Source organism: Mus musculus, chromosome 13, assembly GCF_000001635.26.
Source record: "Mus musculus strain C57BL/6J chromosome 13, GRCm38.p6 C57BL/6J".
Taxonomy (NCBI): Eukaryota; Metazoa; Chordata; class Mammalia; order Rodentia; family Muridae; genus Mus; species Mus musculus.
The window spans coordinates 46714345-46738994 of NC_000079.6; the positions used below are offsets into that span (position 1 = coordinate 46714345).

A 24650-nucleotide genomic window follows, 5' to 3' on the forward strand; every position below is an offset into this window, starting at 1 on the left:
TGTATATAGTTTTTGCTGCTTAAAATAACTCTTTCCCCTCCATACCAGGCTAGACAAAAAAAAAGGAATCTATTCCTAGAGCTTGCTAAATAACCAATCTAATCTTTTTTAAAAAATGGTGAAGAGCAACTGAAAAAGACACACAACATTGACCTCTAACCTGCACATGCATATGCACAGGTATTACACAAACATGTACACACCCACACAACATATTCACAAGCCAACACAAGGAGGTATATGGGCAGAATGCTATAAAGAAGAAACTTGCAATGGCCACAATTCTGTTGTTGCTGAGCTACCTGAATGTTTAATACTCTCCAGCCCTATTTTTATTATTAATAAATTATTTGTAAAACTTCATTTTAGGATACAACATTCAGGACTACCACATGTGAGCTATTTTTAGTTTTCTACATTTTGACACTAATTGAACAGTAATGTTTCTAAAGTTATTTTGAAAACACACTATATTTAAATGTTTCACATTAATAAATACAAACAGATGTTTGGCTCTATCTAGCAAGGTCTATATTCACCCTTGTGTTAAAAAAAAAGTTACCAGTGGTACTTGACTCCATATACACTGACTGCAGAATCAAGTAAATAAATGCCTTGAGAAAGAGCAGGGAGCATTGTAAGAACTATCTGGGACTGTTAAGACAAGAGCAAGAGCAAATCTAAGTAAAAGAGAGGAAACAATGCTGCTAAGTTTGCATAGAAATCAAAAGCTGTCTATCTGCTTCAAAATGGCCAGAACTACGGCTCAGTGTTAGAGTGCTTGTCTAGCATCGGCAAAGGCTATCCTTAGCATAGTAGTCTGCCTTATCTCAGAGGAAACATGGACATTCTCGAGATTTCCCTTATTGGACTAGTATGTATGAAACCTTACCAATATTAAGAGGCAATATTAAGCATACTGTAGTAGCATCTTCTAGTTTTTAACCCCCATAATTTGCATTTAAAATTTACAAAGATATACAAGTCACATGTTACAATTTACCAAAAAATGTAGTAACTTAATAAAATATAAGTTCTAATTAATTCCACTGTGATCATGAAAACACACATTAATTTTACATATATATATATATATATATATATATAAGAAATGCAGGTTACTTAATCCTTACTAGTAAGCTCATCAAACTGGGAATGGGGCTTCTGCTACTATGGGCACACTAGTGCTCACCAAAATCTCTTTATCAAAAAACAGAAAGCCTGGGCCCCATCTGGCTGACCAGGAAGCACAATGGAAGCAACCTCCTTAGAGATCTACCAGATAAAGCCTCAATAGTGTTGCTGGTAACATTGGAAAAAAAATATGAAAAGTAGAGACAGCAAAATTCAAGGACTATGTGAAACCGAGTATTACTACAGTGCTCTGGTATATGTCAACTTGACCGAAGCTAGAGTCATTGGAGAAGAGGGGAACCTTAACTAAGAAAACTCACCCACCAGAGTAGCCTAGCCTATGGGGAACCCTATGGTACCTTTTATTCCTTTTTGGGGGGTGGGGGGGAGGGTGAAGGGGTAAGGGTGGAGGGGAGGGTTTAATGTTGCAGTAATTCTCCAACCCAAATATGCCCCGCAATGAAAACACAGCTCAATATGAATACAAGCTGTGCACCTAGATTGGGCAGATCTACCACTACACTACCATCTTCCCCATGTATGAGACCCCTTAGAACTTGCGGTCTCTCCAGGCCACCTGGTTCTTTCTGTTCTGCTTTCCTTCCACCTCCTTCTATCGTTCTCTCTCCCTCTCTTTCTTCTCTCTCTCCCCACTTTCAGCTCCACCTTCCCTCTTTCTGCCCAATCACTCTTAAGTTGAGAAGCAGCTTTACAGGAATCCCCTGAGTGCTGACTCATTCCTCTTCACAACCCCTCGCAGGAGAAAGGAATTAGCATCAAATAACAAACAGCCTCAGAGCTATCCACAACAGGTCAAGACAGAGTCATCTGCCTCTGCTTTCAGAGAGCTCAGATTAAAGGTATGTGCCACCAAACTGGGTGCTCACTGCATCTGCTCAGTTGATGGCATGGAAGGGCTCAGATCACTATGGGAAGTGTCATGTCTGGAAATGGAGGTCCTGGGTATATAAGATAGCAGGCTGAGCAAGCCATGGGGAGCAAGCCAGTAAGGAGTATTTCTCCATGGTTCCTGCCTTAACTTTCCTGGATAATATAAGCTATAAAATGAAAGCAACCCTTTCTCCAAATTGATTTTGGGTATCACAGCAATGGAAACCCTAACTATGACACTATGGACACTAGACTTAACATTTTCTTTTAAGTAACCATTCTTTCAAGCCCATTTTACTATTTATCTTTATAGGCTAACTAGATAGGAATATACATTACTAACTACATCAACACTGATTACTCTATGTCAGTTATTTATTCAAAAAACATTTTAACTACATCTGTCAAAACCCACAGCAGATAAAGGGGACTGGCAAGCCTAGTGACCCAAGGTCAATGCCTGGGGACTCATGTAGAAGAAAGAGAGGACTCCATCACACACGTGTTGATCTTTATCTCCACACAACACACTGTGGCATGCCAGCCCATGTGCATATACACACAAATATTTTTAAAAACTACTCAATAAACATACTCAGTGTGAACTTCATTCCAAATGTTCCATACAGGATTTATATATTACTTGGTCAGATGCTATCACACTCAGGTAATATAAAGATATTTAAATTAGGAAGATCTACGCTTTGTAACCAAATATCCACAGTATTTACCTTCTGTGTTACTGCCTGCAGGGTCAGGGGTGATTCTCCCATCATCAGTGTTTGTGTTCTCATCCGCATAAATCGCATGCTCATCTTCTCTATTTTCTGGCCAGGGTGGAACTTCATCTGCATCTGGTGAACAGCTGCAAGCATTTTCACTCTTGTTGAAGTATCTTTGTAGCCACCCTGGTACAATATTCTTAACAGATTCTGTAACCCTGCTAAGAATGCCCTGTTGGAGAAAACATACATTAAGACTACTTTAGAAAACTTATCTTTGTAAGTACTTACAGAAAGTCATGCCAAGCAAATCACAACTGTTTCCAGCAAAATTACTAAGATTCAGTTTGTGAATGGTATGTCATTATACCAAGATCTAGATTTAGTGGTAGGTAGTACATGTTTTCATCCTTCTGGATCTTAATACATTAAAAGACACACTGTAAGTCATTTCAACAATTATTTTGTGTCACATTCTTTAAGGAAGACAAAGAGCTAGAAATATGGTTAGTGCAGCTGGTGGAGTGCTTGCTTTTCAAGCTTGAGGCCTTGTTTATTCTTCAGCACTACAAAAGTTAGGAAAAAATAACAATTAAGCAAAGAAGACTAGAAGAAATCCCCCACAAAATAGGAAGATAACTAATTCAACATAAATCAAACTCAAGAAGTAACCTAAGACCTCTTTTGGGTAATAAAATTTTATATTATAAAATCTTTCCTTTAAAAATCTGAGCCAGGTGTGGTAGTGCACACCTTTAATCCCAGCACTCGGGAGGCAGAGGCAGATGGATGTCTGAATTCGAGGCCAGCCTGGTCTACAGAGTGAGTTCCAGGTCAGCCAGGGCAGAGAAACCCTGTCTCGGGGGGAAAAAAATCTGAAGAATTAGCTTCATCTTGGCAAAACTAAAGGAAAAAACAATTTGGTGTAATGCTGCAGCCGACTTTCACTGCCGCTGCAGTGGAAATCTGGGCACTCTTCTAAGTAATTTTCACATATTGGTCAACTAAATACTCAAAAATCACTTTCTGTAGTGAGAATAAGGCACTTTATGAATGAAGAGTCAGGAACATATAGCCCAATCTCCAGTTCCATAAGAAAAGCAAGGCATGGATGAAGTCAATGCAATGCCACTAAGTAGTATGCACAAGCAGTTCTATGTGTATTCAGAATGGAGTAACAGCATGAGCCATGGCATCCAGGAACCTATGGCAGAACTTGAATACCAACTTCCCTTTGATTTGCTCTAAGAATATTCCTGCCTACTATTGCCCATTGGAACAACGATAAATATCAAATGAAATAACATGAAAGTACTTCTCAAGGAAACATGTGCTGGTAATTCTACTAATAAGGGAAAGAGCTAGCACAAGCAAGCTGGAATACTCAATTTTCAGGCATAAATTTCACTCATGAAGAAGCATTAATTAGGCTTCAGAGAATCACAGAAAGAAAAGGGGGACTTAGCAGATTAAAAAAGAAATTAAAGTCAAAGGCATAATATATAATTCTACTTTGGAAGCAAGTCCAAAAGAATTAAGGCTTTAAAATTTCTATCAAGAGAAAAGATGGGAGATCTTTCTGCAACAGATTCTTGAATACCAAATTGCTTTATTTGGAAAGGTATAAAATAACAATCGATAAGTATAACATAAAATTATTCTTCTATGTGGTCTCCCAACAAAAATACAGATCTATATGGTAAACTATCAAACATAAAGGCAATGGTTCTAGAATATTCATTCTAAAGAACAAATTCATTGTTTCCCTTTTTCTATTTCAATGCATAGTATTAATTACTTTAGAGAGAAATGACTGTGGAGCTAAACCTAATGTTTATTAAGCAGACAAAGTAACAGCTAACACCCTCCTATTACAAAAGACTTAAAAGTACTTACAAAATAAACTATACTATGCTTAGAAACAGCATTTTGTCTATCCAAGTCACATACAACACCATTAAGTACCTCAATGATCAGAAAACAAAACTGAAAGCCAGTCAGGCAGTAATGGTGTACACCTTTAACCCCAGCACTTTGGGAAGCAGAGGCAGATGGATCTCTGTGAGTTTAAGGCCAGCCTAGTGGGCTCCAGGACAGCCAGGGCTCCACATAGGAAACCCTGCCTCAAAAACCACAATACAACCCAACACAACACCCCACACACACACATGCACGCACACGGGAGGAAGGGAAGCTTAACCATCGTATCTAGCCTCAGCACAACAGGACTCACAATGAATGACAGCTCAAAGAATAAAAGAGAAGGGTATAACGCGAACTGACCTGTAGCCATTAAAACTTACATCCTTAAATTTCAGCAGCCAAACATAAATCTTAGGTTGAATGACTGAAAGTCATGAAGAAAAAAATAAACTCTGGTCTAACATGTTCTAACTTTAGTTACAGGATGAGCAAAGGCCTCAAGTCCTCCACAATACTAAAGCATGAACTTTCAAGGTAGGGCTGGTTTAATCCCTCCTCCCAAGTGACTGATTCATGATCAAGTTAGAAAACCACTCTATTTGAAGGGATTAGGAACTCAGATACATCACAGGAAATTAAGATACATTTTAGAGCCAGGCAGTGGATGTGGAAGTGGTGGCTGAGGAGGTGGTGGCAGAGCACATCTTTAATCCTATCAGTTGAGTGGCAGAGGCAAGCCAATCTCTGTGAGCTCCAGGCCAGTCTGGTCTACAGATCAAGTTCCAGGACAGCCAGGGTTACAAAGAGAAACCCTGTCTTGAAAAAACAAAGAACAACAAAAAATGGTACACGAACCAAGGTACATTTCAGGAAAAGCCCCTCCTATAGTATATGAATAAAATCATACATATTTCAAAAACTTACACATCAACTGACAGCTCCTAATGAAAAGCTGAGTTAAAGATCTAGACTCCAGCCTGGGCTGAGTTAAAGAGCTAGACTCCAGCCTGGGCTCCGAGACCTGAGAGAAGTAGGAGAGGGATGAAAGGAACGAGAAAAGAGAAAAAAAATATCCTTGTGCAGGAAGAAGGCTCCGTGCCAAAAAGAGTTTTTCAGGTCTTCATAGAAATGGATCAATCTTGATGGAAGAATGCTTCACATAGGGCATGGTGGCGCATGCCTTTAATCCCAGCACTCGGGAGGCAGAAGCAGGTGGATTTCTGAGTTCTAGGCCAGCCTGGACTACAAAGTGAGTTCCAGGACAGCCAGGGCTATACAGAGAAAGCCTGTCTTGAAAAACAAAAAACAAAAAACAAAAAACAAAAAACAAAAAAAAAGGCTTTACAAGGTGGACACAGTGGTGCACACCAGTAGTCCTAGCATAAGGATGGAAAAGGGCCACAGTTGAACAGGAAAGGCTACAGAGTAAAGACACTTTAGAATTTTAAGGAAAAAAAGAAAAGTTAAATTAAATTACAGAAAGAAAGAAAGAAAGAAAGAAAGAAAGAAAGAAAGAAAGAAAGGAAGGAAGGAAGAAAGAAAGGAAGGAAGAAAGAAAGAGAGGAAGAAAGAGAGAAAGAAAGAGAGAAAGAAAGAGAGAGAGAAAACACAGAACAAAGACTTCATACAACTCCTACTTAACCAAATCAACTTCTACACTAAATAAGAATGAAAGTTTTCCATCAGAACATCTCTGAAACTTCCAGCCTAGGGCAATCACTCCCTTCTATGTATGGAGAGTGGTGCTCTTGCTTCCATGAGTGGCCTCCAAGGGCACTCTACACACATGGTACATAATGAATACATGGAGAATGAAGGCGAGAATTAAGAGGCCAGCCTTAGCTACAGAAGACCCTCAAGAAGAGAGCTAGGAAAAGAGGAAAGTTCTCCAGGTTTTCACTGAAGAGTTTCCCTAGGAAGAGGATACAATCTGACAATGTTTTAAAATTTAATTAAAAAAAAAAAACTCTAAAATTGCAAAGAACCACCATCCAAATAAAATCCAATAAAAACACATAAGTACTGTATTTAAGACTTCCAGTTTTATCCATTTTAACAACTTCTACTGTTCTGTATATTTCTTCCCCTCAAAGAGGTGAAAAACCATCTTACAGCAGAGTAAACAGAAACACCCTCTACAGTGATGACAAAGCCAACTACATAAAAAGCAAAAGTCCCCTATGCAAAATTCATAGTGCATTAAAAATAGAGCTGATTTTACCTGTGGCACTATAAGCAAGGGCTACACTAAGTAGTTAAAAATAATGAAGTTAAATTGAAACTGAAAGGAGAAAATCCTCAGATTTAAACTATAAATCCACTGGTGTTCTTGCCTTAAGGATTAGTTTCTTCATTTGGCAAAAGATAGTAAAAGTAATTCAGTGCCCAATCCCATATACAAGTCACAGCAGTTTTGAACACAGTACTTCATATTCTATTTAACCTTAGTTCACAAGAGACTCTGGGGGTGGAGGGAGAGAACGATTTAGCCTAGAGTCACTTTCTTTTCACCAGAAGGCAACTTCTCAATTTGACCAACTCCTCAGTCTGATTCTTCACACACAAGTCTCTTCTCCAGGTCAGTATCTTGTTTCTCTACTCCATTCTACTTAAGTTCACTCAACTCCATTCACATTATCCTTATAAAATAGCATTCAATACTACAATCTTTCATAACTTCACTGGCTCCGTGACCATGACAACAAACTAAGTCCAGCACCAGTTTACCAAGCCTTACTCTTCCAAATTACTCCATTTCGATTTCCACTAGTCCTTTCAGACCCCTATATTACATTAATACCTCATTCTGACCTGAGTCTTCTTCAAGGCCCCTTCATCCAAATTAAACTACAAATCTCAGGCACTGCCATATTTTATAAACTGTTAAACTTACCCGATCTGCCCAGTCCAAGTTCTCCAGTCACTTAAAAATATTCTTCTGGCTAAAGAATTAAATATTCCCAAGTAGCCTATTTTCACCCCCTTCAAAACTTACAACACTGGCTGGGCAGTAACATTCATATGCTTGTTAAATCTAGCACTCCTAGCACTCAAGAGGCTGAGGTAGAAAGATCTAAAGATCAAGACCAGCTTGGGCTATATAGTGAGTTCAAGCCAGACTAGACTATAGGAAGACCCTGCCTCAAAAGTAAAAATAAGGGCCTGGAGAAATGGCTCAGTGTTTAAGAGTACTTGCTGTTTTTCAGAAGTCTCAAGTTCAGTTTCCAGCAGTCTGTCAGGGTGCTCACAACTGCCCATAACTCTAGCTCCAGAGGCTGATACCCTCTTTGGGCCTTCACAGGCACCAGCACACAAATGCGCGCACACATATATAGACTCATATGTAAGAAGATAGTAAAAGCAAGCCTCTTGAAAATAATAAGAAAAAAACTTAAAATGTAACAAGAAGCACAACCCATTAAGTCCATAGCAGTTAAACTCCCATAAGAGCTATCTCATATCTCACATTTTAATACTGAGACTAAGAATTTCTCAAGCCACACTATGAAAAAGATAAAGCACAATCAAATAAATAGATTTATAGTTGAGAAAGGTGTTTTATTACCCTTTTTCTAACAATAAATTGTGTCTGACATCAAGACCGCAAATATACTTTCTTGCTTTTTGACCACAGACAGAACCAGACCAAGGCCAGACATATTAAAGGAAGCTCTATATCAGAAATATAAAGTTGAAAATACAGAATTATTACAATGTTCTCAATATCCTGCACATAATAAGATGGCTATCTTTAGTGGCATCTGACCCAACACTTCATTTTTCTTCAAGCTAGACACTTGTATCATTAGGACTTTCCAAGAAATGGAGACATAAATGGAGCTTTTTTGGTGTCATATTAAAAACATGGTAAGGGGGCTGGAGAGATGGCTCAGCGGTTAAGAGCACTGACTGCTCTTCCAAAGGTCCTAAGTTCAAATCCCAGCAACCACATGGTGGCTCACAACCATCTGTAATGGGATCTGAAGCCCTCTTCTAGTGCATCTGAAGATAGCTACAGCAAACTTAAAGATATAATAATAAATAAATCTTTAAAAAAAAACTGGTAAGGAAAAGTGCTAAGTGGTTAAGATAAGCTGATATCGCTCATCGATAAATAGATAAATAGATAAATAGATGGATGGATGGATGGATGGATGGATGGACAGACAGACAGACAAAAAGAATCCACTTTCTATTTATCAGTCAAGCCGGAACTTTCTACCTACATACTTAAGTGACTGGTACTTCTCAAGAAAAAGACAAAGTCCTTTAAAAAGTTGTGATAAAGCTAGACTTTTATCAAATTTTGTGATAAAGTTTTGGTGCTAGGTTTTCTAGTTTGGGACTAAGGTAATCTATCTTCTTAGAAAACAGGATGACTCATAGTCTATCCTTCCTCACTTAAGTCAGTGACCACATTCAACTGTTTAACAAGGTAGGGAAAGGGAGGAATCCCTATCCATCAATCAATAGTTTAGATCACTTTAGTTTAACTTTCACTTGGTAAATAAACAAAGACAGGCAGGCACACATCTTTAAACCCAGCACTTGGGAGGCAGAGGCAGGTGAATTTCTAAGTTCAAGGCCAGCCTGGTCTACATAGTGAGTTCCAAGACAGCCAGGGCTACACAGAGAAATCCTGTCTCAAAAAACCAAAAAGACCTTAAGTTTAGTATGATTTTGGAAAAGAATTTTGAAATTTTGAATTTTGGAAAAGTAACCAGAGGAAGAAAAAATACCGCTAATTCTAAAAGACAGCAAAATGCATAGACCACTTTAAAAATGTTAAAGTCAAGGCTCTATTTAATCATAACTTCATGTGAGTTCTATACCATCTGAGGCATTTTTATGTCATTTAACTCTTGGTAATCTTCCATTTATAGATGACAAAATTAAGCAGAATTTTTCATCATTCAACTCTTCAGGCAGAACAAGGATTCAAACTTATTCTAATTTCATCAGAATATTTTTAAAGCAATTATTTCTATAATCATCTGAGATAGAAAGAATAAAACTTGAGTATCTGGAATGAATAAAATATTGAGAAATATTACTCTTTTCAAAGCTGAGAATACTCTTTAGACAAATGTTACGAAGGACACACTTATTGGTGTCAAAAAAAAAAAAAAAATCACAAAGTACCAAAATAAAAAAAGTATCCTATCACATAAACCCAGTTCTACAAACTCAGTTGACTGTGGGCCTTTGACCCGATCTTAAAGGGAAAAATGGTTTTAACATTTGCCAAAGATTCTTAAAAAAAAACAAAAAAAAACAAAAAACAACAACAAAAAAAAACTACAGCCACAGAGCCTCAAAACAGCTTTGTTTCTTTATAAAAAGGATTCATCAACATCTAAAATATTGATGAAAGGAGAATCCCTCCTCTACCTCAGCTTTTTAAGCAATTGAATGTTGTGAGTAACCCAGGATGTTCAGGCTATCTATCAGCCAGCCTGTTTCTGTAAGGATGAAAGGTAGATTCCCTTAGCTCCAAGCCAGAAAGTCTTTTAGCACCAAAAGAGGGGAGGGAAAAAAGCAAATGGTTCTGTCTCACCAGGAGGTGGCAACAGATTCTTCCAGAAGTTCTGCTCATGAGATCAAGTGTATTAGGAAATGCAACCAGCTTATCCTCCAGGCCTTGCTACACACAATGAAAATGGGAAAGGAGACTCAACAGGAGAAAAGAACTCCCAACTAGAAAAATAATCAATTTTAAAAGTATCTGGGTTAGTTATCAATAGATTTAAGCAGGATGGTCTCTGGTTTAAGGCCAGCCTGAGCTACCCAGGACGCTGTCCCCACCCTCCAAAAAAAGTACAAAGTAGTTGAGTAGTTGGTTAATGGTGAAAATAACCATCCTGCATTGTTCATTTGCTTCTACACTTCTTGAGACACTCTACAGTTCAGACTAGCCTAGTGTCACTATGAAGCCCAGACTGGCCTCAAATTCCGAGTCCCCTGGCCTCTCAGCCCCTTAGCAGCTGTGATTTCAGGTATGTACCTCTTTGCCCAACTATGTCTACTTGTAACTGTTTGACCTTTATCTGGTTGATCAAGACAATATCTTTCTAGCTCCACAACTTCAAGCAAGGTGGCTTTAAAAAAAAAAAGAAAAAGAAAAAGGAAGAAAGTTAAAAGTAGAAAAATGCTAAAGTTTAAACATTTCCCAGAAGACCTAAACCAGAAGTCAAAACAGGAAATCAGAAATCAACTGAACATGATACAGGAGTCACAGGTACTGGGTGACTGCAGTAGCTAGCTCCTTGGCCTGACATTTGCTGTCCTGCATTCACCAATAAGCACCAGCCTGCTTACTCTGAGTCTAACACAACTCTTCAGTCTGCCAAGAGGCCATGGACACTTATCAAGCATTAGTATGAAACATGCCATGTCATGAAACTCCTTGATATATCCAAGATGATGACTCAGCAGTTGCTGCAAAACAACCAGTTGACAAGCTCGGCTAGTAGAGGACAATGACATCCACTAAGTCCGAGGTAAGACTAGTTACTTACTTTAAGACAGAAACAAAAGCTGAGCTGCATACTTTTATATAAGCCTAAACACTTTTTTCTTTGGTCAATTCTGCCAAAATTAAATCTGCTAACCAAAAAAGAGTTATCTTTAATTCCAGTTCAAATTAAGATGTACTTACATTTTAAATTAAATGACTGAGGCAAGAAGCTAACATGTCTTAGAACTACTGAGCTCTAAAACCATACAGCTTGAAATCTGTACCAGCTCTAAAACATGTTTGGTTTTAGTTGAATGCACTTCTCTCTCAAATTAGTTTGGTTTTTTTTTTTAACCTAAATACATTTTAAAATAAGCTGTGATCATAACTTTGGCTTCTTTCTAAATTCTATCATAATATCATACATAATATTGGCTTCTTTTTAAACTCTATCCAAGCCATCCATTTCTTTGCTCAAACTGTTTTCAAGCAATCAGAGGTGGTTCATTACTCTTAGTATAAGAGTATGTTTGCCTTAATGTCCATTGTACAGTATTAGGCAAAGTAAAACGGCCAGGCTTGTGACCTGATTTTAATCTTAAAGTCTGCTTCTGAAGACCCCGGGCTCCTCAGCATTCAGGGAAAATGGTAATATTGCAAGGCTTCCAAGCAATGACAAATAACTTCTTAGTACATAAAACACAGCTGTTTCTATTCAAAACTTTCCCTATCTTTATTTTAAAAATCTCAAAAGTGATATAATTTAACATTACCAACAAGTATTCAATTTTAGCACTAGCCAGAATAAACAAAAAGTCTACATTTAAGAGTATGCAACAAGTTATATATTAGCCCTTCTTCAGTAAGCTTAAAATATACACTTCCTACTTTTAAAAAGTGGCTTCGTTAAAGTGAGTTTTTAACGTTTTAATTCTCACAATTTTTAATAACTGAAAGTGTTCTCTGAACCAACTATCTCGTTTACAACAAGAATCGACATTTTTATAAACACCCAAAGAAGGCATACGGTGGCTTAAGTAACACCCCTGGTGAGCCCGAAATACCTTAAACTTCTAGAAAACGCCCAGTATTAAAAATATTTGGTGTATGAGATCAGAGCTGAAGAACTGGTCAACTGTAGAGAGTGGATGATTCTGGTCTTCAGTATATAGAGCGGGGTGGAGAGAAGAGAGGGAAGAACCACGCATCAGAGACCAGACGTAAGAGCGGCGAGGGACTTTCAAAACGCCTCAGTGCCACATAACTATAACTCAGTTAAGAGAGGAAAGGATGAGAAGCTAAACCAGTGTGTTCCGATCTGGAAAGGCCAAGCAGACAGACGAGGGGACCGGACTACCATTAATGATTTAACGCGTCTAAAACCGAAATTATTCCACGATATGGGTAACAGCGCCCCCTCCCCAAGTCTCTCCGGGCCGCGGTGGCAGATTAATCTCCCCGCGCACCCTGAACCCGGGAACACAAGAAAGAAAAAGCCTGCCAGCGGATGGGCCTGTTGCCACATCTTTCCCTTGTTCCCTTCGTGAGGTCGTGAGGAATACCATTTAACCCCCAAAAACCCGCCAAAAAAAAAAAAAAAAAAGAAGAAGCAGCAGCAGCAGCAGCAGCCCGAATATCCGAAGCCTGAGATTTCTTTTCCCGCCCTGTGCCCGCCAGGGAAAGCCCTTGGGCGGGAGGGCTGGGAGAGGCCGCTCGCATCCCACGTGTCTGCCGCCAGGCCCGGCCAGGCTCTACCCACTTCCCGTCGCCACCCGGGTCCAGCCTCAGGCCCTCTGGTCCCCTCCACGTGGGGCCGCCGGGTCCTCGCACCGCCCCCCAAAGAGACCGCCCGGAGCCGCCCAGTCGCCACGGCGTACCGGTCCCGTACCTGGTGTTGGGGTCGCCCCTGTTGGTAAGGCTTCACCGGCCCCTGGTGGCAACGACGAGTCCGGATCTTGCCGCCGCCGCCGCCCCCTCCTATGCCTCCGGCTTCCGAGGCCATGGCGGAGCCTGGGCGGCCTCCCACTACCGCTCCCGGGCGGGAGAGGCAGAGGCGGCGGCCTGAGGGCCTCCCCCGCCCGGCCCTAGGCGACACACAGACACAGCGAGAACCGCGAGGGAGCGAGCGGGAACTGAGAGTGCGCGCGGCGGCGAGGAAGGCGGTGGCGGCGGCTGAGGGCCCCGAGGTGGCTGAGGAGCGCCGGCCGCGTGCGGACCCCCGCGTCTGTGTTTGTCACCGTCTCTATGGAGATCTCCCGCCGAGGCCGGCGCGAGCAGCTCCGGGCGCCGCTGAGGCCTAGCTCGACCGCCCGCTGCTAGAGGCTCCTCTTCAGTCGCCCTGGCCGTCGCTGCCGCAGTCCAGGCCGCTGGCGCCGCCCGCCAACCCCTCCCCCTGTGCGCGCTGCGCCCGCCCCACCGCCGCCGCCGCCGTCGTCGTCCCTGCAGTCGTCGCCGCCGCCGCCGCTCTTGCGCCTATTACCGCTGTTGAGGCGGCCGCCCCGGTCGCGAGCCAGAACACCGTCACTCCTCCGCGACCGACGCTTTGCGTCATCACGCTGCGACAATGCGGGGGGGGATGGGTGAAGGAAGGAAGGGTTGGCCGAGCCCGCGCTCCCTGTCGTGGGAGCCTCTGGGAAATGTAGTTTTTCTGGCCAGAACGCGGATTCTCGGAAAGGCAGGCTATAGCGGAAGGACACCCACGGAGCACCGCAGAGGCACAAAGCCCGGGTCATTTGGCGGCGGTTGGCTGCTTGTTTAGATTCAGAAGGGCACTCGACACGAATACTGTAATCTCCCATTCATCAATTATAAGCCGAATGGAAGTAAACAGTAAAATCAAAGAACCATAATGCATCACAATCCGGGGGGGGGGGGGGGGAGACCGCGTTGAAATTAACCGTGGCCGCGATCCCCAGGCCAAAAACAAAGTAGGAAAGGCATTTGGCACTTGGGAGGCAGACACAGGGGAATGGCTAGTTACACATTACCCTCAGCTTCATAGTGAGATTCTGTCTCAACGAAAGCAAAAAATACAACTTCATTACTGTTTCATTAAACATATAAGGGCTTTGTTGTCAACACACACCGTGCTGGCATTCTGAGTTGCTTCACTACTTACAAACTTGACCTTGGATGACTCTACTATTTAAATCTACCTTATAAAGTTGTGGGGAGCTAGTGCGGTCGTCTGTGTAGAGAGCACCCAGTAGATTTCCTGGTATACAAGAAACGCAGTAAATGGTTGCAATTATGACCTATGCAATCAACACACATTAAGGGTGACTCATATATCCCTAGTAAACATATATTTGCTTCAGTTAATATTATAGTTAGGTGACTAAACAATGTATCCTCAAAGACCGGATACACCGTGTTAAAGATGCAGGCATTAGACAAAAGGTCTGTGTGATCATGTGGTCCAGCCTAGTCATTCAATGGACTATATGGAAACCAAGAAAATTTAAGGGGCACCATTAAGGGTATCGATTTAGAGCCTGGCTGGTGACAGACATCTTTGATCCCAGCACTCAGGAGTCAGATGTAGATGGATCTCTGTGACTTCAAGGCCAGCCTGGTCTACAAAGCGTTTTCCAAGACAGCTAGGGCTGCATAGAGAACTGACTTGGAAAAAAATAAAAGAGGGTGGATATCTAATTGGGCACTCAAAGCCAGGACTATAACCCAGGGTTTTTTTGTTTTTTGTTTTTATGAAATAAGTAACTATGATTAGGAAAAAGAATCGATTATGGAGAATCATAGACTTAATGTTCTATTAGAGAACAGCGTTCTAAAGTTTATAACTATAAAATCAAATAGATTGTTTGAATCTGTCACTTACTAGCTGTGTAGCCTTGGGGAGATTAGTGATCTTCTTTCTAAGCTTCACTTTCCTCATCTGCAAATAGAATGAATATTTACCTCAACAGGGACACGATTCTGCTTATAATAGCTGTACAGACAGAAAGCACTTAGTGCCAACCAGAAATCCACTACCAAAAGTGATCTCTTGCACCAGCCCACCCCCAAAGTGTACAATTCAAATCACTATTGAAATCAAATTAATAAAACAAAACTTACAGTACCTTTGAACTTATAGTACCTTTCAGAACATCAAAGACCCTGCTGTAACCAGTTGGTACAGTCTGTGTCTGACCTTAACCCCTGAGACAAGTTACCAAAGTTGATGAAAAGAATTCATTTCCTCTCTTTCTGTGTCCTCCCTTCCCAACCTGCCTTCACTCTGAGTGTGTTCTCTCCCCCAGGGCTACAAAACAAGCAGAACTGTTCCTCTCTGGTCCCTTCTCGGCCCAACAGAATTAAGTTTCCAGCAGAGGCTAGCAGCTCATTCCTGGAAGGGACAGTCTTCACAGAATTCATGAAAAAGTCCACATCCCTTTTGGGCTTGATCGCAGTTATTTCATTCATTTCCTGCATATATTTACATAGAGAGGAAAAAAAATACAATGCTCTCATATTTGTGTGGTTGGTTTGTTGCAGGCTGTGGCAGGAAAACAATGACATCCAAAAAGTCCACATTATATCTAGACTGCTCTCTAGAGCCAAAACAATATGTCTCAATTCATGAAAAGACGATTACTGCTGGGGTCTCTCTGCCAATAGAGACCCAGTATTTTTCCAGTTTAACATGGAAACCGTTTGCCAACTACAAATCAGCAAATAAGCAGCTGACCTTCATCTGGCAGATGAAGGATTACTAGTAATTAAAAGTGAAATACAGTTTCCTCAAACCCCAATCTGGACTCAAATTAGTCTTCATTTATTTTTTTTCAAAAAGGTAAAAAAAAAAAAAAAAAAAAAAAGCTCCAGCCAATAGAATATTCAGAGATGGCAAATACAGGAAATTATGAAGTTTTATGTATTTATTTTACCCTCTAAACACAAAAAAATAAGGTCTGGACTATAATGTCTATTCATGCAAATAATTTCCATCAGATTATTGTTACATCACCATAATGTTCTGCCCACCTTTTCATGTGATAATTACTACCATGTACTTCAGTAAATAGAGAAATAAAAAGAAGCCCGTCTGGTGGTGTACAACTATAATTCCAGCACGTGGGAGGTACAAACAGAAAGATTAAGAAATTTAGGGCCAACCTGGGCTACATAGTGAAGCCCTGACTCAAAAAAGTAAATAAGCAAATAATCAACACAAAGAACTATGCGTGGTGTGTGTGTATGTGTGTGTGTGTGTCCTGTGTGTGTCCTGTGTGTGTGTGTCCTGTGTGTGTGTGTGTGTATGTCTGTGTGTGTGTGTATGTGTATGTCTGTGTGTGTGTGTATCCTGTGTGTGTGTGTGTGTGTGTGTGTGTGTGTGTGTGTGTGTGTGTGTATGTGTGTGTGTGTGTCTGTCCTGTGTTGGATATTAGGGTAAGAAAGTCAATGGTGATGGGAAAGTAGTTAAAGATATACATCATTATACTCTCATTAACTTACTAAGGTCTCTGCCTTTGGGGAATAAAGTAATACCTAAGACTGACTGAATTAACTAGACTATAGTCAAGTTTTAATTAATTTTACCTATCTCATGATTGCAAAAATGTCATGAATTTGTTCCTCTTCCCAACCCCATATATTAGTGTCTGGCTAGGCTACAGTCTATCATGAATTGAATCAACAACTATAGAATGTGATACATCTTTTTGTGGCAATGCATTAAAATAAAAACATCTCTTACATTCTGAGAGGCTGCAACTTCTGCTGGACCTCACAGCCAGAGGTTAATAGTGTGCCTTGGGGTCACTGAAGACAGCAATCCTTGTGTGTTTATTTAACCTGTTTATTTAACCCACCTTTAAAAGAACAATGTAACAAACAACCTTACTTGTCATGGATTTTCCCCACATAATCACCTTTTACAACCTAAACTAATCCATAGCTGTAATCTTAAATCATGGACTCTTCCATGCCCCTGACCCACAGTTATACACATGTATCATTTGCTGAAGGCAGCAAGTCCAGAAGTTGAAAGCAATCTTTTTTTTCCTTTTTTTTATTTTTAATATTTTTTATTACATATTTTCCTCAATTACATTTCCAATGCTATCCCAAAAGTCCCCCATACCCTCCCCCCCCACTCCCCTACCCACCCACTCCCACCTTTTGGCCCTGGCGTTCCCCTGTACTGGGGCATATAAAGTTTGCAAGTCCAATGGGCCTCTCTTTCCAGTGATGGCCAATTAGGCCATCTTTTGATACATATGCAGCTAGAGTCAAGAGCTCCGGGGTACTGGTTAGTTCATAATGTTGTTCCACCTATAGGGTTGCAGATCCCTTTAGCTCCTTGGGTACTTTCTCTAGGTCCTCCATTAGGAGCCCTGTGATCCATCCAATAGCTGACTGTGAACGAATATCCATTCATGGGTATTGGTTGATAGAGAGTGACCTTTGTAATACTGTTTGTTATCCGGCTCAGGTGGGTCAGCTGGACCCCGTGACTTAATCCCTTGTAAGACTCTGTTAAAGATTTCTGAAGAGTGTGCCATTCCATCCCCCCACCCACCCACCATGTGATGCTTTTTGTGCAGTTTAATGAGTAGAGAGCCCTTTGTCAGAAGGCGAGACACAAGGAACAGGCAGTAGAGAATTCAGATCTCAACTTGCTCTTAGTTAAATGACTAAGTATTTGTATTTCTTTCCTTAATGTGACACAGGTGCATTACTGGTGACTTGGAATTATCAATAAGGTGTTTAATGTATGGATATTTTGCATGTTTAATGGAAATTCAGCTCTAGTAGATGAAATAATGACCAAATGTACAATACCAATTTTATCCTGATGCTGAAGGCAGGTATTGAATCACCAGCTGGGACTAAGTGATTTATTGGGGCTAGGAGATAGCTCAGCGGTTAAGAGCAGCTCCTGCTTTTGCAGAGGACACAGGTTCAATTCCCAGCAACCACCTGACAGCTTATGACCATCTCTAACTTTATTTCGAGGGGCTCCAATGACCTCTCTGACCTTTGTGGGCACCAGGCACACATGCGGTGCACATACATACATGTATGTAAAACACTCATAAAACAAAATGAATGAATCTAATTAAAAAAAAAAAACTCATGAGAACCCATAGGTTCTTTTAGTCTTAGCGATTGCTATGCTCATCCATAAACTTGTAAAACAGCCTCTGTCCACACAATGTGCTGAAACTTAGCACTGCCAGAATTCTCTAAAAGTTTAATGTGATGCACTATACCAGTCACTAGCACTTAACACTAAAACACTAATCACCTATAAATACTAACACAGTATGGGTTCCATGCCAATAGACAAACTGTCTCCTGGCTCGGTTCAATTTTACTGTCTATAAAACACTAATCATCAGCTATATTAGAAAACTGGATTCATCATTAACATTGGGAGTAGAAATCTATATCATTTCCAGATTTCAGTCTGCCAACACTAAGATACCAAGGTTCTCGATTTTTGGGGGGGGCAGGGGTTAGGTTAGGTTGGTGCTTAGGTTAAATCCAGCATGCTAGGCAAGCCCTTTACTACTAGGCTCCACCCCAGCCCTAGGAGACTGTTTAAAATGTTGTATGTGTATAATACAGGGTTAGAGTAGGTAGAAGGTACAAGCACATCACCGTGCATGGGGAGGTCAGAGAACAACCTTGTGGAGTCACTTCTTTCCTTCCACCTCCCCATAGCTTCTGAGATGAAACTCTGGTCCTCAGGGCTGCCCAGCTACTGTCTTTTGTGATTGTTTCATCTTATAAGTTTACAAACAAATTTTGTTTGACCAAGTATTTGTTGGGGGGTTTGGGGGGGGGGCTATAGAGGCCAGAAGAGGGCATCAGCGCTCCTGAACACAGACTTACAGGCAGTTGTTGAGTTGCCCAAAGTAGGAAGTGGGGATTGTACTTGGGTCCTTTGCAAGAGCAGCAAGTGCTCTTAAGTTGTCCTGTCCGCTACTTTACTTTCTGAGACAGTCTCTTCCTAGGTCACCTGCCCAGGCTTGGCTAGAGTTCACCATCCTCTTCCTGCCTCAGCCTCTGGAGTGAGACCAGAGATGTTCACTGCCATGCTTAGCTCAAGCTCTTTCTTTTCAAGATCATTTTACATATGGGTATGGCAGTGAATCCACAGCACACATCACCATCACCACCCAAACAAAACCATTGGAAACCATTCATTCAGCTTCAACGGTGAGTTTGGCCCTCTTGGACCTTGCCTACTGATCAAAACACTGGTAAATATGCTGGGCTAACCCCAGCTGCCCATCCAGAGTCCACTCAGCCAGAATCATTTTGACAGGATCAGATATCTTATAGTACAGTGAGTCCGCAAAGCATTGTTTAAGTCAGGGTTGGTGGTCACCTCTGCAATCCCAGCATTCAGATTACAGAGGAAAGGGGTTGATTCAATATGGAGGCCAGCCTGGGCTACTCCCAAGTAAGAACCTGTCTTTAAAGTAAACACACTCACACAAACTACTATTTTAGAAATAAGCTCTATCAGCAAAATAAGCTCGGGTAAAGATGGCAGGGATTTAACCCACAGCCTCACACTTCCTCAGCAAGCACTCTACCAACTACATTCCCCAGCTCTTGAAGCCTAGGTATTTAAAGAACACTTTACTAGTCCCCAAGTACCCTTCTTTATTATTAAAAAAAAAAAAAAGTTTCTTTACGTTATGACACAGGAAACAATGGAGATAAACTAAACCCTAAACAAAAACACCAAGCAAAGAGAAACTCGAAAAGGAACAGCAGAGCAGGGCTCAGAGCTTCCTCTGTCTGACACCGGGACAATGTCACTCTTTAAATGTTTGTTTATTATTTTAAATTATGTGTTTACATCTGTGGGGAGGGGTGCACCTAAGCACAAGTACCGATAAAAGCCAGAGGTATTGGATGTCCTGGGGCTGGAGTTACAGGGTCTTGTGAGCCACCTGCGGTGGGTGCTAGAGATTAAACTTGAGTCCCCTAGAAAAGCAGTCCATGCTCTTAACCACTCCTCAATTTTTTGAGACAGGGTTTCTCTTTGTATCTCTGGCCGTTCTGGAACTCCTGTAGAGTAGGCTGGCTTCAAACTCAGATCTGCCTTCCTCTGCTTTCTGAGTGCTGGGCTTAAAGGTGTGCACTACTCTCTCCCTAACTCTCATTTTTAAGGAAAGCCAGCGAGCAGGCACTTTAGAAGAGAACAGGCTTGGGGTTGAATTAGCATCTAATATCCAGAATGCTAGCTGAGAAGTCTGACCACTTGGAACAAAATCTACAGGATTCTCTTTTCAGACTATAATAACAAGAGATTGGCAGTAGCTTTCTACTGGACAAATCAGAAGGCCAGATAATAGCTTGACTCCTTATAGAGATTATGAAGTCGTCAATATGCAGAGACAGAATTTTCTCCAAAAATTACTTCTGGAAAAATTCTAGAATCCATTATAACTGTAATAGGCTCCATGGCTTAAAAATTCCCTGAAACTGGTCATCTACGAATAAGGCACTTGTTGCCAAACCTGAGGCTTTAAGTTCAGTTCCCAGGACCCACATTTGAATCACCCACATATGCTATAGCATGCATGAGCCCATGTTCATATATGCACAGTTACACACACATAAGTAAATACAATTTAAAAGTTAAATATTCTTTCTACAATGCACCTACAGCTCTTGGACTCTTGAACAGGAGACACCTAAGAAGCTGTTGAACACACACTCCAAAAAGAAAAAGAAAAAGAAAAGAGAAAGAAGAAATAAATAAACAAAGAAAGAAAGACTGGAAAGAAGGAAGGAAGAAACCTTATTAAAGGGCCCATCTACATCTCCCCTTATTTAGGCCGAGAATAAACATGTTTGCGTATAAGAAAGAACACTTAGGAAAATGCCAATATAATGAGATAACAAGAGTTACCTCATCCTAAGGCAGGCTTTAGGATGTTAGCCCACAGCTAAAAAAGTGGTGCGCTGTTTTTCCTCTTTACTTCCTATTTGGTAAGTTTCCCCTTTGCACAGAGTAAGCAGAAACTGACCCACGTCTTAGTTCTTTTCCATGGATTCTTTCTTCAAAAGCAAATACACAGTGAATGGGCTGAGATGAAATTTGGGATTAGGGTGCTTAGGGCATTCTCTGCTATCATTGATCAACTCCAACAGCTGTCTACACGTGACAGCCAAGTAAGAGGAGTTTAACCCAACACCTATCACTCGTGTGTCCCTGGAGCTTCGACGCCGCAGTAGGAGATCGCGAGCTACCAAAAGCATGGTCCTTCAAAATCAAGGAGCAGAACACAGAAAGAACTTTCCAAACCAAAGCAAAGTGGGGTGAAACTGGGATCCTGCACTCAGTGTTCAGCAGGCAGGATCAGTATTCCCAAGCAGATTAAAGGCAAAGACAGCCCCTGAGAGGAAGCGAGGTAAACACCCCGCCCCCGTTAAGGGGAGAGATGTCTTTAAACCACACATGAACAGGAAACAGAAAGTAAAAACATCCAAGCACACCAGACACCCTACCACACCACAGACACTTCCCAGCCCCTAAACAGACTTGAAAACATAAACAACTAGGTCTTGTTCATACGCTTGGCTATAAAATGTCGCCCCCCTCCGGGAATCAGCAGTGACTTGTAAGGGTTCCCCCAGGAGAAGCACGTGAGCAACTGCTGTAAGTTAAACACCCCTCAGCGGAGGCACTGCCAGCATCGCTGAATTTTGCTCCGTGCTTGCTAATACCTGAGTGTGATTGCCGTTCTCCGCCCTACTCCAGAGTCTAAACTGAGTGGTTTCTACAAAGATGCAGTGATCTGTGCCCAAGACATAGGAGGCAACTTTGTAAAAGGGCACCCGAGAGGTCACCAGGGCGGGGTCCCACTCTGGTTTTCCTGCTTGTCTGCGAGTGAGTGTGTGTCTCCCTCTGTTCCTCCGCAGGTGGGTCCGCCCTACTCAGCTCTGTGTCCCCGTCCTCTGCTCCTGCTCTCAAGGCTTGGTTTGGGTTCCCCCACTTCATTTTTCCTATCGCTAACTTGAATAGAAGGTCGTTTGAAGAAGTACTTAAAAATGAAACGGAGAAGTTTCTGGAAACTTTCTGTGCGGGCTGCAAGGTAAAACAACAACACAAAGCACTGCAGATCTGCCTCAGAGCCACACCAGAGAGGCTGGCTCCTGCGGTTAAGTGTCTTTGGCAAGTTTTGGAGGAAATCTCCCTCCGGCTGCAAGCAATACAGAAAGGCTTCCGGAGTGATGGGAGAGAGCAGAGAGGAAGGCTGACGAGAAAACTCTGAATTCTGACAGAGTCCTCACTAGCCATTCTGAAAAACGCACCCTCAAACTGTGCCGGGTCTTCGGGAACCCTGACTCACCGTAGGTCGCAGCTACTCCTCCTTAAGTCAGTCTTGGCTGTCCAGGTTGGCTGCTTGGTGACCGAGATTCAAAAGCTGCCTGCTGAGCAAACAAACGAAAGGAACCAGGAGTGAACTGTGGCAGCAATGGTGTTCCCCGCAGGCTGGGTGTCACTTACCAGCCTCATCAATAATGAAGGATTGATAAATAATCCATTGCAAAGAAAGGACCCTCCTATTGTCACCTCGTATTTCCCAGCTTTTTACAACCATGGTGCCAGATGTAAATTGGATAAATTAAGTGAGGATTTAATTTTATTTACATTTACTTTTGACTATACATTTATTTAGTTTACTTTTACTATATGATTATTTATTTATTTAGTGTGTGTGTGTGTGTGTGTGTGTGTGTGTGTGTGTGTGTGTGTGTATGGCAAGGGACTCATGTAGAAGTCAGAGGACAACTTGCCAGGTGGGATTGAACTCAAATAGTCAGGCTTGGCAGCAAGCTCCTTTACCCTCTAACCTATCTCCCTGGCTCACACATTTATTGAATAGATGAATCTATATTTATACAAAAGTGTTTTATTTACTTATTTCCTTCTGCAAGCTTTGTTTATTTCCATTTGTTTGTTTGTTTATTTGTTTTCAAGACATGCTTTCTCTGTGTATACTTGTCTGTCCTGGAACTCACTCTGTAGACCAGGCTGGCCTAGACCTCAGAGAGCAGCCTGCCCTGCTGGGATCAAAGGCATGTGCCACCACCACCTGGCAATTTGTTTTCCCTGAGACAAGGTCTCCCAGGGATGGCCTAGAACTCATTGTGTCGCCCAGGCTAGTTTTCAAACTTAACAACAACCCTACTGCCTCAGCTCACTGAGCTCTGAGATTATAAATGTGAGCAACAATGCCCAGCTTCCTGTTTTACGCGCAACATTTTCCTGTGTATTTTGAAAGACGACTCAGCATTAAAGTTGGCAAGATTATCTTTCATTGTTAGAACATTTGATATTTTAATCCCTCTTCCATATGTGCACATGGGCACACACACAGACACACATTCACACATGGTGCTAGGGCTCAAACACAGGGCCTTGTACATACAAGGTAAATGCTACAGTACTGAGCCACACCTCCATTGCCACCCTTTCCTTGGAAACACAAATGTCCCAAGGCTGTGTACTAATTGCTGTGTCAGTGGCAAACAGTAAATGCCCCCTCCATTTTTGTAATCAGATCAACACCGCTTTCCCTGAGTGATTATACCACAGTAACAACTGTACTCTAAAGGCAGAAATATATGTTCCGTACTTGAAAACATAGTTTGGGGCTGGGGATATACTCTGATAGTATCGTGCTTGCAGAGTAAGCACAGGATGTAAACACATAAGTTCCGTGACTTTTTCTGTGCATATTCTCTATTTTTATCATTTTAAAAGATGATTTAATATTTATTTTTTCCAAAACAGCCAGGGCGATATAGAGAGACCCTGTTTGTTTGTTTTTTAAGATTTATTTATTTATTTTATGTATATGAGAACTGTAGCTGTCTCAGACAGACACACGCATCAGATCCCATTACAGATGGTTGTGAGCCACCATGTGGTTGCTGGGAATTGAACTCAGGACCTCTGGAAGAGCAGCCAGGGCTCGTAACCACTGAACCATCTCTCCAGTCCCAGAGACCCTATCTTTCAAACAGTGATTTATTTTACTTCATATTATACGAGGGTTTGATTGCATTTATATCTGTGTACCATGTGCATACCTCGTGCCCACAAAGGCTAGAAAGGGGCACCAGATGCCCTGGAGTCACAGACAATTGGGAGCCACCATAGCAGGTGCTAAGGAGACAGTCAACCTTTTTGTTGTTGCTGTTACTGTTTTGTTCTGTGAATATTTTAGCTTTACATGTTTTATTTTATGCATATGAATGCTTCCCTCCTGCATGTACATACGTGTGCCACATATATCCTACATGCATGTCCTCAAAAGTCAGAAGAGTACACTGCATCCATAGAAGTGGACTTACAGATGTTTGTAAGCGTGGGTACCACGTGGGTACTGGCCATTGAAACAGGGTCCTCCTTGAGAGCAACCAATGTTCTTTACCACAGAGCCATCTGTCTAGCCCCTCTACCTTGTGTTTTGAGACAGAATCTCTCCCTGAGCTGTGGCTCACCCATTTGACGAGACTGGCTAGGGATCCATGTTTTTATT

General features: G+C 41.6%; 1 protein-coding gene and 1 long non-coding RNA gene across 3 annotated transcripts in view; one reads left to right on the forward strand and one right to left on the reverse strand.

Annotated features, from left to right (window-relative positions):
• Nup153 (nucleoporin 153) overlaps positions 1–13505 on the reverse strand; it is a 47948-nt gene extending 34443 nt beyond the window's left edge. The window contains exons 1-2 of the mRNA NM_175749.2: positions 13016–13505; positions 2757–2979 (exon numbers count right to left, since the gene is read on the reverse strand). Of these exons, the coding sequence (NP_786925.2) occupies positions 2757–2979; positions 13016–13129 (337 nt within the window). The 5' untranslated portion in view covers positions 13130–13505. The remainder of the gene's footprint in view (positions 1–2756; positions 2980–13015) is intronic.
• On the forward strand, positions 10341–22758 carry Gm46412. 2 transcript variants are annotated; one of them, XR_001780928.2, is made up of 2 exons: positions 10341–11170; positions 22021–22758. It is a non-coding gene; the product is annotated as a predicted gene, 46412 (long non-coding RNA). The 2 variants fall into 2 exon arrangements; XR_001780929.2 differs by lacking the exon at positions 10341–11170 and adding an exon at positions 20759–21757.
• The last annotated feature ends 1892 nt before the right edge of the window (positions 22759–24650 follow it).